This window comes from Cavia porcellus, unplaced genomic scaffold (assembly GCF_034190915.1).
Source record: "Cavia porcellus strain 051 isolate PalLab524CR breed Dunkin Hartley unplaced genomic scaffold, mCavPor4.1 scaffold_4, whole genome shotgun sequence".
Lineage (NCBI taxonomy): Eukaryota > Metazoa > Chordata > Mammalia > Rodentia > Caviidae > Cavia > Cavia porcellus.
Genome location: NW_026947487.1, coordinates 118,570,701 through 118,584,156, shown reverse-complemented (window position 1 = coordinate 118,584,156; position 13,456 = coordinate 118,570,701). Strand labels below are relative to the sequence as shown.

General features: G+C 60.6%; 2 protein-coding genes across 2 annotated transcripts in view; both read left to right on the top strand.

Annotated features, from left to right (window-relative positions):
• The first annotated feature begins 6,470 nt into the window (after positions 1-6,470).
• Positions 6,471-9,914, top strand: Foxl1 (forkhead box L1). Its single transcript, XM_063247753.1, has one exon. The coding sequence runs from the start codon at positions 7,209-7,211 to the stop codon at positions 8,241-8,243; it is 1,035 nt and encodes a 344-aa protein (XP_063103823.1). The 5' UTR covers positions 6,471-7,208; the 3' UTR covers positions 8,244-9,914.
• A 1,328-nt stretch (positions 9,915-11,242) lies between these two features.
• The window catches only part of LOC134475555 (nascent polypeptide-associated complex subunit alpha, muscle-specific form-like), a 19,087-nt gene continuing 16,873 nt past the window's right edge, over positions 11,243-13,456 (top strand). Inside the window, 2 exon segments of the mRNA XM_063246684.1 lie at positions 11,243-11,338; positions 12,002-12,122. Of these exon segments, the coding sequence (XP_063102754.1) occupies positions 11,243-11,338; positions 12,002-12,122 (217 nt within the window).

The following is a 13,456-nucleotide window of genomic DNA, read 5'->3' as shown; positions in this document are numbered from 1 at the left end:
TGGCAAGGACCCCACGGCCCAGACTGTTCAATGCCCCTCTTCTCGGTGGCCACAAATCGGAGGTGGAGTTCAAATCCTTTACTTCTCCATTTGGTTTCTAAATCTTTACCCTCCTTGCAATGAAAAAATGTCAAACCTCGTTCTCTTGCAAAATGTAATTTATGATGCTTTTATGGTTTTAAATTTCACCAATCTTTTAACGCGTTGAATAACAGGGAGGTTATGATTCTCTCATCTTTTTAATTTTTGATGACTGCCTCGCCTTCGTGAACCCTAGCTGGGGAAATGTCTCTCATCGGTCTCACTGGCTGAAATCTGCAACTCCTGCGGCCTCCGGCCTCCGAGTGCGGCTTTCGGGGCCAGTGGCACCAAGGCCCCCGGCAGGTGGGCTGGACATTGCCACCCTGGAGCCGGATGTGGATTAAACATGTTGGCCATGAGGTTCTGCCGGAGGTGGGGTTGCTCATGCAGTGGCCCCGTGGAATCTGGGTGTTGTCGTTGGTGTTGAAATAGTGTTTTCACCTCTCTCCGTAGCATAAGAATTTCCCCATATGCACGACGCGGGTCCTTTCACCCGTGGCCCATGCGTGCTGTTAGGGCTCCAAGGCTGCCTTTCATTTCTTTCGGTAACTTTTGGTGGATCCCAGGACCTGACTTAGGGCAGGGCGGGCCACTGTGCTACAGTTGGGGCGCAGGAGGAGGGAGCCGAGAAAGGGGGCCTCCAGCCCCGGGTAGGCAGGAGCTCCAGGCCCCTTCAGCGAGGCCTGCTCCATCCACTTCCTGCCTAGGTCCAGGAGAGAAGGGCTGCTCCAGATATGCGGCAGAAGTTTGCCCTCCTTCTAAACCGGGGACTTGGTGCCCAGAAGAGGAGGAAGAGGAGGAGGAGGAGGCCCGAGCCCCTGCCGAGAGGAGAAGGGGTGTGTGGGAGACCCCCACCCCGTACTGCTCCTGCTCTGGTGGTGGTGTCTCTGGGAAGACTTCCTAGAGAAGGTGTGGCTGGCAGTGGGCAGCTGGGGGTGGGGGTCCCCCTGCCCTGCACCTGGAGCCCTTGGCGAGGGTCTTCCCATTCCCGTGGGAATGCTGACAATTTGGCAAGTCCAGCTTATATCTGGGGCTTGACCAAGGCTCCTGATAGTGCACAGGCTGGAAAGCCTGTCCCTGGATATGTCCAGCCAGGGGCTTTGGGACCTGGCTGGGGACCCCAGGCTTTTTCAAGTCAAATGACCGGGTGGGTGCAGGTAAATGCCGGATTCTGGGTCCCAGGGATTCTGGGCATGGAAGGCTGGGCTCAGCCTCGGCCTCCAGGCCCCAGAAGCTCTGAAGTTCTGACCCTGGGCCTAGTGATTTAGCGGCCTCTGCTCCTGAGAGGATCCGGACTCAGTGACACTAAGCCGTGCTCACCCATGGCACATGCAGCCATGCCACGCACATCTCTTTCTACCAGGAGTGACAGGAAGACTTGGGCACTGGAGCAGCTTGTGTGGGACTTGCACCTCCTTCGCCACCTCTTTCTTGGGGATGCCCGGGCCTTCAGGAAGATGGGGAAGAAGACCCCGGCTGGAAGGGCCCTGCAGGCCACCCGACTTGGTTTGCTGGAAGCCTGTCCCACGACCACCCAGCAGGAAGACACCTCTGCACAGATCGCAAACCTCCCAAATAAAATGAAAGCGACCTCAACACCACTGCAGGGAGGGCTCCTCCCGGGTCCACCCTGAGGGCCCTGCCGGCCCTGGGTGTGTGTACTGTGCCTGACCAGAGTCCAGCTGTGACAGACGCCCTGTGCACCCTTCACCCCCCCCCAGCCCCTCAGGGTGGTGGTGGCGGCAGTGGCCCTGTTCCCTGTTTCCAGGGGGCTAGAAGGCTGCACTCCAACCTCAGATGTGCAGGAAGATGGGCAGCAGGGTCTGCTGTGTGGCTCTCAGAGGGCCTTTGGGTCTGCGTCCAGGTGCCACCCACTGCCCTGGCTCAGCCCTGTCCTGAATCGCTTGGGCACTGGACAAGGACTTCATCCGAAGGCTCCATCTGCCTGCGGAGACAAGCGTCCTCTCCCAGCCCCCCTTTATGGTGACCGCGGCCACCCTAAACTTCCACGTGGGGCTGGCCAGGGACCCCCTGAAGGACCCTTGCTCCCTACCCCCCTGCAAGAAATGGAGATGAGAAGGGAGAGGAACACAGAGGGTCCTGGGAACTCAAGTACAGGGCTCATAAATCTTTCGGGGTCCTCCCCTCCTCTCTTCCCACCAGGCCTGGGGGCGCTGCCAGCACTGCCAGCTACACTGAAGGACACAAAGCTGTTCCCAGCCCCCCTCCCAAGATTCCTGTCCCCTCGGAATCTGAGAAAGGGGAGGGACTTGGGGCAGGGTTATCTGATGAGAATGTACTGTTAACCAAAACTCGGGGTCTGCAGAAGGGCTGGGGTCTCAGAGCCTGCGCCCGGCCCTCGGGGCCCTCTGACTGCTGGGCACCAAAGCTGGGTGAGTAGAAGCCTGTAGTCCTGTGCCTTAGCCGGAGTTCTGTTAGGGTTTCGGGGGTAGGAGGACCTGCGTGCTGTTCCAGGTGAAGGGGACAGGCTGGGTCAGGGCCACTGAGGGCTGTCCACCCTCCGGAGTGCTTTCTGACACCACATACTTGAAATGCTTTCCCAAACTTCCCAGAGCAGCATTCCCTGTCCGCCTCTGTCTCGCATGGCCTCCGCTCACCAAGGCATTTGAAATGTTTGCTTTTTAACACAGGCGTGCAAGGGAGGAGGTGGGCCATTTCAGAGGGTCCCAGTCCCTCTGTCCCCCTTCCTCGGGACCGACAGGGCTGTGCCTGGGAAGACACAGGCCGGCTCCTCTGGACTTTTTCAACCCTTCTGCCCTACAGGAAGGACAGGGGGAGCCGAGTCCCTGGGTGCTGGGCTCTCCCAGCGTCAGGCTTGGGGGCTGCTTCCTGGGGCGTAGGTGTGTGGAGGAGGCACAGGGTCCCCAAAGGTGCTGGCCTCTTGGGGGCTTTAGGAGAATGGAGCTGGCCAGTGGGTGGTGGGGGATTCTGTCTTGTCCTGGGGTGTAACTCTGTCGCTGAGGACCAAAGTCCTGGCTGGGAAAGCCCAAAGGCCAGAGAGGCCCCTCCGATCCAGCATAGCCGGCCCTGTGGCCCGATTCTCCTGTGGCTCAGGTGTTTCCCACGTGGCCTTTCTCTCCACCTGAGTCTGTGTCCCTGAGGCTCAGCTCACACCCAGTACTCACTCAGGACCTTGCAAAGGCCACGTGGGGTTCTCCTGTGATTGCACCTCTTACCTTGAGCTCTCTGGGTCAGTTTCTCAGGGGGAAAATGAGAGGATGGTGGGGTAAGCCGAGGGCCCAGGACCCTAACAGAGTCTGTCCCTAGCGAGCAGCTAGGGTTCCCTGCAGAACCACACGGAAGGTTCGCTGGGTCTCAGCTGACTCCTTTACCAGCTGGGCAGGGCAGTGATCGCTTGGAGCTTTTCAATCATTTCTGGGAACAAGGTGAGCTATAAATACTCGGGCATTGCTAGGAAAGCCCTGCCCGGCTCCACGTTCCCATTCACCCATCGGGCTGGGCAGCCCCAGCTCCCCCCCCCCCTACCACCACCAGAAGCAGCAGAATATGCTGCAGGAGGTTCAGGAAGCGGGGCGGGGGAGAAAGAGAGGGACTCTTGGCTCTAAGGGAAGATCCGGATTCCCAGTCTCCAGTGCTGGGGTACAGCGCACGCTTCAGTCTGCAGCGGGCCCTGTGGTCTACTCTGACAGGTGATCCGTCAGCCTTTCCTCCTGAGCTCTGCTTTTGGAGCCTTGTGGTTTTGGGATTCTCGTTCAGTCCTTTGCAGTTCTCTGGTCTTGCAGTGTGCGGTGCCGAGTCTCAGTCTTCACATCTGTATAGTGGGTGGATCTGCGTTTGACAGGGGCTGCGTGGGTCAGGGAGAGAGGTCCTGCTTGGGAGCTGTCTCAGTGTGCTTGTCTTCTGTCTTTGGCACCCTTCCTCACGGAGACCCAGGCCCCCTCCCAAGCCTCAGCTTCCTTCTGCAGGATAGGGTCGAGGACCCCCATTCCTGAGAGCTGCAGCGAGGGTAGGGACTTCACTTGTGCTCTGAACCCAGTGCCAGCACAGGGCCTCACGCAGGGCATTTCAGAGAGTCGGGTCCACCCCCAGCGCCTCTAGGTGTCCCACCGGGCTCCACTCAACCACATTCACACGTGGCGAGCCCTCTGTGTGGCACCCTGTCCGTATCCGACTGGCCAACGGCCTTCAGCGTTCAGGGACCGGGATGCAGAGGTTCGGAGGCGAGATTGACGCTGGTGTGGACGCGTGCGCAGGGGGCGTGGACGCTGGGGAGGGAGGAGCCTGGACCTCAGCCCACCGCCCCGCAGGCCTCGCTCCTCCCAGCCTCCCCGAGGAGCGCGCATCAGCTCTGTCCGGGTCGGGACGGTGGCGCCTGTCCTCCGCCCGCGCTGGACCCTCCGTCTGCCCGGGCCCAGAGTCAGGGGCGGCACAGTCCCTGGGCGCCCGGACAGGCGAGGAGGCCTCAGGCTTTCCCACGGGTGGGAGATGCGCTCGCAACCCTGGACTGCGGAGACGCCTCCCGGTTCGGGTCCGGGGACCAGTGGGCCTCGAGGAGCTGTCCGCGTCCTCGGCTGGCTCTGGGGACACCGCGCGCCCGCCGTCGCCCAGACGAGGCTGCACCCCGGCCTGCGCCGGCCTCAGCCCGCAGCTTCCGCACGAGGGCGCATCCGCTCCGGCTCCAGGCGGGGCCCCGCTCCCCGGAAACGTGCAAATCTGCCCGGCGCGGGCGGCTCCCCTGGGAACCCGGGACCCAAGCCCGCCTCCAGCCGGCCCGGTGTGGCCGCATTCCGGGCTGGGACTCCCAGGAACCTTGCACGGCCCTGCCAATGCGGGCCGCGCGCGCCTCCCAATTGCAGACCAGACCGATCCGGCCCGGTCCCCCCACCGCGGCGCCCCGCCCACCCGCCGCGATCCCCGCCCGCCTCCAGCTCCCTGCGAGCTCCGATGTGCCTTAGAGTTCGCGAGGTGCGCCCGGATCTGCGTGTCTCCCAAGAGGCAGGGCTGTGCGCGCTGGACTTGGGGTGCCCCGCGCGCTCCAAGAGGGGCTTCGAGGCGCCGAGGTGAGGGAGGGGGCTGCATCGTGACACCGGTTTGTCTTGGGGCCAGGGTCTGTCAGACTGGGTGCAGAGGCTGGGAGCTGGGAGCAGGGTCCGTCCACGCCTGGGGTTCGCTGGAGCTGTCGACCTGGAACGCTGAGTGACCCCGGGGTCCTGGCGCGCAATGGTGTGGGCACCAAGTCTCCTTATTTGGCCCCAGGGTTGAAAAGGGTGCCCCGTTGCAGAGGGTTCGGAGAGGACAACGTCTCGCCCTCTGTGGGCCAGGCCAGGCCAGGCCACCTCCAGGACCCCACCAGTGTTAACGGGGAGACCTAGAGGCATCTCAGGGCCTGCCCCGCAGGGTCCTGCCCCAAAGCGGGTTTCTGACCCCAGCCCTGACTTCCTTTTTGATATTTAAAACTTGCCCTCTGCTCCCAGTCTGTAGGTTCCACAGGGCGGAGCTTCAGAGGCCCCCAGTCCTGAGCACTTTCTGGATTCCTCCTCTGGGAAGGGGCGGCTCCCCCGAGTTCCCGGGTGGGGAGGCCGCCGGGGCGTGGGCAGTATCCCAGCCCCTTGACTAGGACGGCACCATTAGCGTCCTCCTCAGTCCCCTCCAGCAGGGCCGGACCTGGGCACTTCGGTGGCCACCTGCCTACCTCTCCCCTTTCCTGGGCATTGGCAGGCTCCCACTGCACTCAGGGAGGTGCCAGGTCGGTCATCTGCAGTGTTTTCTTTCTTCCTCTAGAAGAATACCCTGCGGAGATCAGAAACCCCGATGGTCATGCTACACACCTGCCCCCCAACCCTTGGTGGACTTGTGGAGGGGACAGCTCGGTGGGGTCAACGTCACCCAAGTACAGTGTGTGCTGCATGAAAGGCAGGGGGATGCCTGCACCCTAGGGCGGGCGTGGGGGAGGCAGCCCGCTTCCCAAACGCTTAATGTAATCATGGGCCAGCTGCGCGCACTTGTAAAGTTGTTATAACCCCCCCTCCTTGTTATAAACAGGAAAGCACAGAATATAAAGCAAAAGACCCGCATTCACAAATAGCCACTCTCCCCCGCCAGCTGCCAGATTCCCCTTTTATGGTGCTCCTTGCTGGCGACCTGGGCCCCACCAGAGAGACCTCACTGCTGCCCCCGGCTCCACACAGGTTCATTCTGAATTTCCTCAAGGGAGCTCTGGACCGGGTTCAGCATCCCCTCTGGAGAGGCTGAGCTCCTGGGGTCCACTCCCTGTCCGTGACCCTCGGGACCCTGGGCTAGTGGGTCCCTGGAGAGTACCTGCCTGGGACAGGGCAGCTGGTGACCCAGAACCTCTCCAGGGGGACTGCACTGCCCCTAAGCATCAGGGGTCCCACCTCCTAGCCTGCCTTCTCCCCTCGGGGAATAAAAGGTTTCAAGGACTACAGCAAGCATTTGCGGGGCAGGGCTATCTCCACATCTTCTAGGCGGAGAAGAAGAAAAGACCTTTTGTGGGAGGCTCCAAGTTATGGGGCTCCCCCAGCTAGCAGTAAAACCCGGCCTGCGTCCCCACCCCCAGCTCCATCCCTCCTCCCTGGCCCCGCAGACCGGCTTGGAGGGTGCACATCCTGCCTCGCTGACTGTGTGTGCTTACAGCGGCAAGGGGTGGACGTGATATTTCAAACATCAGATCAGTGCGTTTATATATTGGGTGCCCGGAAATTTTTCCAAATAAACACAGCTTGATTCAACTTGGGTGGGCGGACTTATCAACAGACTAATTCTATAAACAAATGAAGGAATAGCCCCGAAAACGATTGGCTGGTATCAAAAAGACACGTGGAGGGAAAAGCTTGGAGTTTTTCAGCAATGAAATTTTAATTAATGTGGGTGGGCTGAGAACGTAACGACTGTTTATCATAGACAATTTATTTTCCAGGGCTAAGTCAACATATAATAGCAAACTTACAACAATTATTTAACATTTTTAAAGCCATGAAGAAGGGACAGAGCGTGCAGCGGCTGAGGAGAGCGGCAGAGCCCAGGGCAGAGGCACGGAGGGCTCCCCCGGAGGGCCCTCGCGCAGGGCGCTGTCCCTAACCCTCCCGGTCGCCTGGCGCGGTCTGCGTGCCGGCTCCTCGCTCGCCATGAGCCACCTTTTTGGTTCGCGGCTGCCAACTCTGGCCGCCTCGCCTATGCTGTATCTGTACGGCCCGGAGAGACCCGGGCTGCCGCTGGCCTTCGCCCCTGCGGCTGCCCTGGCGGCCTCGGGCCGGGCCGAGCCGCCCCAGAAACCGCCCTACAGTTACATCGCGCTCATCGCCATGGCCATCCAGGACGCGCCGGAGCAGAGGGTCACGCTGAACGGCATCTACCAGTTCATCATGGACCGCTTCCCCTTCTATCACGACAATCGGCAGGGCTGGCAGAACTCCATCCGCCACAACCTCTCACTCAACGAGTGCTTCGTCAAGGTGCCGCGCGAGAAGGGGCGGCCGGGCAAGGGCAGCTACTGGACGCTGGACCCTCGCTGCCTGGACATGTTCGAGAACGGCAACTACCGGCGCAGGAAGAGGAAGCCCAAGCCCAGAGCCGGGACCCCGGAGGCCAAGCGGGCCCGCGCGGAGCAGCAGGAGCTCGGCGCCGAGGCGCAGCCGCAGGCGGGGAGCGGGGAGGAGCGCGCGGCCGCCCCGCGCCCCTCGCCCCTCGGGGAAAGCCGCTCGGCGACCGCGCCCCTGCCCTGGCCCGGGCCTGCGTCCCTGGACGAGGACGCCGGCGACGCAGTTCAGGGCGCAGCGGCCGCCGCTGTCAGCCTGGCAGCGCCAGCGCCCGCGCCCGCGCCCGCGCCCGCGCGCACGGTGGCTGGCTCGGGGTCCCCTCCGCGCCCCGCCTCCGGCTCTCCCAAGAGCTCCGACAGGTCCAAGAGCTTCAGCATCGACAGCATCCTGGCGGGAAGGCAGGGCCAGAAGCTGGCCGGAGGGAGCGAGGTCCTGGGGGCCGCCAAGCCGGGCCCCGGAGCGCTGGGCTCCGCGCTCTTGGCCACCTCCTCGGGACTCCGGCCGCCTTTCAGCGCCTCCCTTATGCTGGACCCGCACGTCCAGGGCGGTTTCTACCAGCTGGGGATCCCTTTCCTCACCTACTTCCCTCTGCAGCTCCCCGACCCGACGCTCCCCTTCCAGTAAGCCAGCGGCGCGCTCCTTCCCTGCCCACGCCTGGAGTCTGTTCAGAGCCTCGCCGGGCGCCCACCGGCTAGGGGAGGGCGCATGTCTTTCTGCAAATGATCTTCGCTGGCTTCACGCGTGGGTTCTGAGCAGCGCTGCTGCGGGCAAGTGGGCGCGCTCCCAGTCTCCTTCGAAGGGGACTTGATTCCCTACAGCAGGCAGCGGCGGTGGGGACTGCAAGACCCCTTCCTGTGGGCCACTTGGGCGCTGCAAAGGTCCACCGCGGGCACGCCCAGGACCCCCTGAGCTTAGGGGCGCCTGATGCTGCGATCTCCATGTGCCCGCACCGAGGCCCAAAGGGCACCCCGAGAGCAGCACCCAAGGCCCTGGGGTCTTTCCTACCAGGAAGCACGGTGTGACGCTGGGCGCCTGCGTGGTGGGTGCATCCAGCTCAGTCCCCTCTTCAGGGCAAGGGCCCCAGGGTGGCATAGGCCCTGGTTAGCATGTAAGCCCCAGGCTAAGGTGCAGATCAAGAAAACGCCGAGTAGCTTTTTACACGGAGAATTTTCCTCTTAATTTCTTTCTGGACAGTAAAGGAAACACAGGTTATTCTTTGCCTAAATACTGGACTCTTTTTCCTTTAAGGACTCGTGGCTGTCTAGCCAGGTGCACTGGTAACCCCTAGTAGGGGCACCCCGGCACCTTTCTCGGTAGCTCCTCAGTACGTATTCCACGGCATCTGGACCTGGGTAGCTCAAACCCCAGTTTTTTGCTTTCTCTTTAAGGGATCAAAAGATTTCAGGGGTCTTGGGGAGGGTGGGGGGATGCGGCACAGACAGCCTCAGAGCTCATTAGCATGGCTTGTCAAGCTCTAGGTTTGGTTTTGACAGCATTTTCCAGAATCCTGTAATGAAGGACCTCATTTAGGCCAAAAAAACGAAAACCAAAGCCAGAGTGAGACACGGAAAGCAGTGGCCTGGGTGAAGGTCGGAAAGGGCGGAACTGGCTGTCACTGTGGTGCGGGGAGGACAGGGGAGGGTGCCCCTCCGGGCCTTCTGCATGCCCAGCCTCCTTCCCAGCCTCTGCATCCCTGCAGTGTGGGCTGACCTTGGACAGACACCTGGGAGCCTCCTGGGCTATGGGAGGTCGGTCGGCTATGGCCTGGGTAAGACATGGAGAGGCTCCCTGGTCCAGCCAGCATGAGCAGCCCTGGGAGACGTCCTCCCAGACCCTGGGGGTGTCTCTAGGGGCCAGCTCCTGTGAATTTGAAGCTTGAGTCCTTGAACCTCGAGGAGCCTTTGCTGAATCTGCTGTAGGGGAGGCAGAAGTCCTCAGGGCTCTTGGGCCTCCAGGAAGGGTTCAGTCCTTCCCAGGATGCCCTGAGCCGGTGGGCTTGCTGCTCAGGGTGCTGTAAAGGACGCTCCAGGGGGCATCAGAGCCTCACACCTTGCAGAAACAGAGGTGGCTTTCTGAGAACTCCTGGACACTTCTGGGATGGGCTCTGCCCAGGCAGGCAGGGCCACAGGACTTAGGTGAGCTGCAGGGGCCTGGATTTAGAGGGCTCTGCTGAGCCCCCAGCGGGGCGGTCCGGGTGTGCGGTTCACTTGAAATGAGGTAGCAGGGCTGTCCCTGGCTGTCCTGTACCCCAGGCTGCAGCCTCCGTGAATAAAGTTGTTATGCTTTAACCTCTCAGCGGCTGGTTCAGTGGATTATTGGGGAAGTAAACAGAGGACAGGGAAAGGGGGCCTGGACCCTAGGAGGCTGTCAGGCCCGAGGCTTGGAGGGTCTGGCTTCCGAGGGGGAAAGCTGGGTGCAGATGGGGGACCCCTCCACGTGCTGACAGGAGGACGAGCCATTCTGCTATGTTGAATGTTTTTATTTTTTTCTTTCCTGTCTTGTGTGTTTTTGCTTGTTAGTGGTAACTTTGTTAGAGACGCAAATACTTTAATGCTGTTCTTTAAAAAAAATTATGTTTCAGCTTGGTATAGTGACACACGCTTGTAATCTCAGTACTCAGGAGGCTGAGGCAGGAGGATCACCGTGAGTGCCAGGCCAGCCTGGGCTACATAGTGAGACCTTGTCTCAAAATATATATATAGAACATTTTAGAGTATAATTCAAAAAGCATGAGCTTTACTTTTGAGGCTAGAAAAATGCTAGACATGTATCTACTCCAGACCTTCACTCTCTCTGAAGAGAAATTCTATCTAATCCCTACTTTCCCAGGCTTAGAGTACAGTTCTGGGCACCGCAGCGCGTATTGCTTCCTGCTGAAGAAACATAGTGGCCTCTGATCTCCATGTCCAGCTCTCTGTGTTTACCCAGACTTTCGGATCAGTGAGACCCAGGAGTGGTCTCTACTCTTAAGTGACACGGAACCTCGGCTCCCCGGGTACCCCGGAGCAAGCTGCTTCTCCTCTTGACCTGAAAGTGGGTCCTCCCGATGAGTACGTCAGTCAGGCCGTGGGGCATGATGGGCAGACGCGTGGTGATTGAGAAGCGTGTGCACATCTGCACGCGTGCGTACATGTTAGTACACGTGTACATACAGATGGACTTGTTCTGTGCATGGAAATGTTCAGAAATCCACCCCTTTTGCACATGGGGGACTTGGGTCAGGGGCTGAGCCCCTTTGTATCAACTCAAAAGCTGATGTTTGAAAGAATCTGTTTTCCTAGTGAGCTCACACGGGATAAATTATTTTCGAATTATTATAATGAAACTTACGAGACTTTGCGGGGGAATCCTAGGAGACTGTGCCAGCCCTGAGAACTTTGCTTCTGCCACTTTTCCAAGGACAGAGGACTCTTCAGAGGCGTCTTATTTTATCTGGCTCTGGGTCCGAGCTGGTCTCGGGATGTGACTGTCCCTCTGGCTGGCCAGTGCACCCTGGGGCCTAGCAGGCACCGAGGAGTCCTGTCTGGCCATGCTCGGATTCAGTCCTGTCCTCGGACTCGGGGCCACACGCTGCTTCCTGAGCTGCGCATGGACACCCTTGAGTGGGTTGAAGAGTCCGCAATATGACTGTCATCTCGTCTGAGCCCTGCCCACACACGGGGAGGCTGATGTCCCTGTCACAGGTGTGGGTGACACGGCCCCTGGTCATCCGCACCTGTGTGAGCCACACTCCCTGATGGCTGTGGTCTTGGGCCCATGAACTGAAGCTTGCTTTGTCGAGTGGATGGTGCAAAGGGGGACAAACACAGCTCATTTCTGGAAACGGCATGAGATTGCTGCCCGGCAGGGACGCTTTCGGTGCAGGTTCGAAGCACATGAAGATGGCCCTGGGCTGCCAAATGGTGAGGGCTTGGCTCTCTGGTCCTCATCAAGAGGCCCAGGGCCAGGTTCTGCAGGCCCAGGCAGTGCCGCCGGCGTTTACAGTGACGGGGTGGGCTGCGCTGGGCCTTCACATGGCCTTCGAGCAGAGCCAACTGCCCTGGCCCACGGGATCCAGGCTGAGCATCTGGGAGCCTGCACCGTGAGGTGTGTGGGGGACCGAGGGCACTGTCACACAGCTGCCTTTGTTTACACCGGTGGTGGGGAGGGGTAAGGGAAGGTGGTGGAACAGGGATTTGGCCTGAGCTTTATTTGCTGTAAGAATTAAGGTCTGGGCAGGAAATAGAAGCCCGCTCAGATGGGCCAGACATGAGCAGCGTGGCTGGGTGGATGGGACCTGGGTGGGAACCGTTCTGTCCTTGTCCTGCCCTGCCCTGCACCAGGCCCCATCCCACCAAGGAACCAGGAGCAGGGGGAACTACGACCCCGCTACCCCATTCCAGCTTCTAGCCTCTGCCCACCCCTCTGCTGGGCTGAAGACCCCACAGCGCAGGCAGAGGGAGCCCAGGGAGTGGCCGGTGACCAGGTGGGTACAGGAGCATGGCCAGCACTCCGGCAGGGGAGGTGAGTTGGGCCACTCTGACTACACTATGATGCTGGAGCCCTGATGGAGGCTGTCCCTGAGATCGGGTAGGGGCTGGAGGGAAGGAAGGGGCTGGAGCCCGAGGGTCACCAGTCAGGTCACCTGGCCAGCACTGCCTTCACAGCATGACTGAGGCTCTCACAGTGCCCACTGTAAGATGGGACCTCTGGTCACCCTCTGCTCCCAGGTCTGTCTCCTTTCGGCTACCAGTGAGGAAGGTCCCCCTCACTGGCATCCCCGAGTCCTTCCCCCAAGCCCGTGGTCTCTGGGTGGGAGTGGAAGGGAAGGCTGACCTCAGAGAGGAGCTGAGCCCAGCGCTGCCCTGCCTGGCTGTGGACCCTGGCAAAGTGGCCTCACTTCTCTGTGCTTTGCTTGGCCTCCTATTTCCAGGAGGGGACCTCAGTGACTGCCTGAGAGCCGTGAGCAGCGTCACCCATGGCTGTGAACGCACGCAGGCTGCCTCGTTTCTGGGCTGTAGTGGAGTGGGGACGGTCCCCCACCTCAGGTGGCTCTGGGGCTGGGTTAGCCGGGAGCCTCACACTCTGCAGAGCCCTGGGTCCTATTGCACCCGCACAGCGCCTCAAGGCTCATTTGTGGTTTCTCAGCTCTGCAGAGTCCCCAAGCCATGGTGCAGGAGGGTGCGTCCTCCTGGAGCAGCTGGGTTCCTGGCTGCCACCATGGACCCATGTCAGTCCCGGGGCCCAGGCCCCTCTCTTGAGATTGCCTGGCCACTGAACAGGAAACCAAAAGCAAAGCAAGCTGCTGGGTGTGGCAAGGGCCGGTGCCCAGGCGAGAGGACCAGATGACTGCGGGGCGTGGGAGAAGACACACCCCGCCTGCCTTCTTCCGGGGCCTGGCGACACAGGGACTGGACGCTTCCGGCTGGCTGTCCAGCTACAGGAGCGCCGGGGCCTTGAGAGGAAGGAGGCCCTTCCTGCGGGCCCAGAGTGCCTCTGCCCCCTCCTGGGAGCAGGGGCCCCACCAGGAACGCTGGTCCCTAAGTCCTCGCTTTTCAGACCAGCCTTATAAAGTGTAAAGAGCATTTCTTTTAAACGCCGAGGCTAAATATAGCAGGGGCTCGGTCAGCTGGAGCATTTTTAGAAAGCACATTACAAATCAGGAATGTTTTGGAGAAATAAATAAACTTTTCCCACATTTGTGGCGGTGGCTTCGGCCCTGGTGGCCCCATCTTGAGACCACAGTGGAGGGGTGATGAATAATTCATGGTGACACTGCCCGGGGCTCCTGGGACAGGGACAGCAGCAGGGGGAGGCGGCCGCAGGCCCGGGGGCCACTCCTGTGGGGGCAGAGGTGG

Bases quoted from the DNA above. Each gene is read 5' to 3' on its own strand.
- Foxl1 (XM_063247753.1), top strand. From the start codon at position 7,209: ATGAGCCACCTTTTTGGTTCGCGGCTGCCAACTCTGGCCGCCTCGCCT.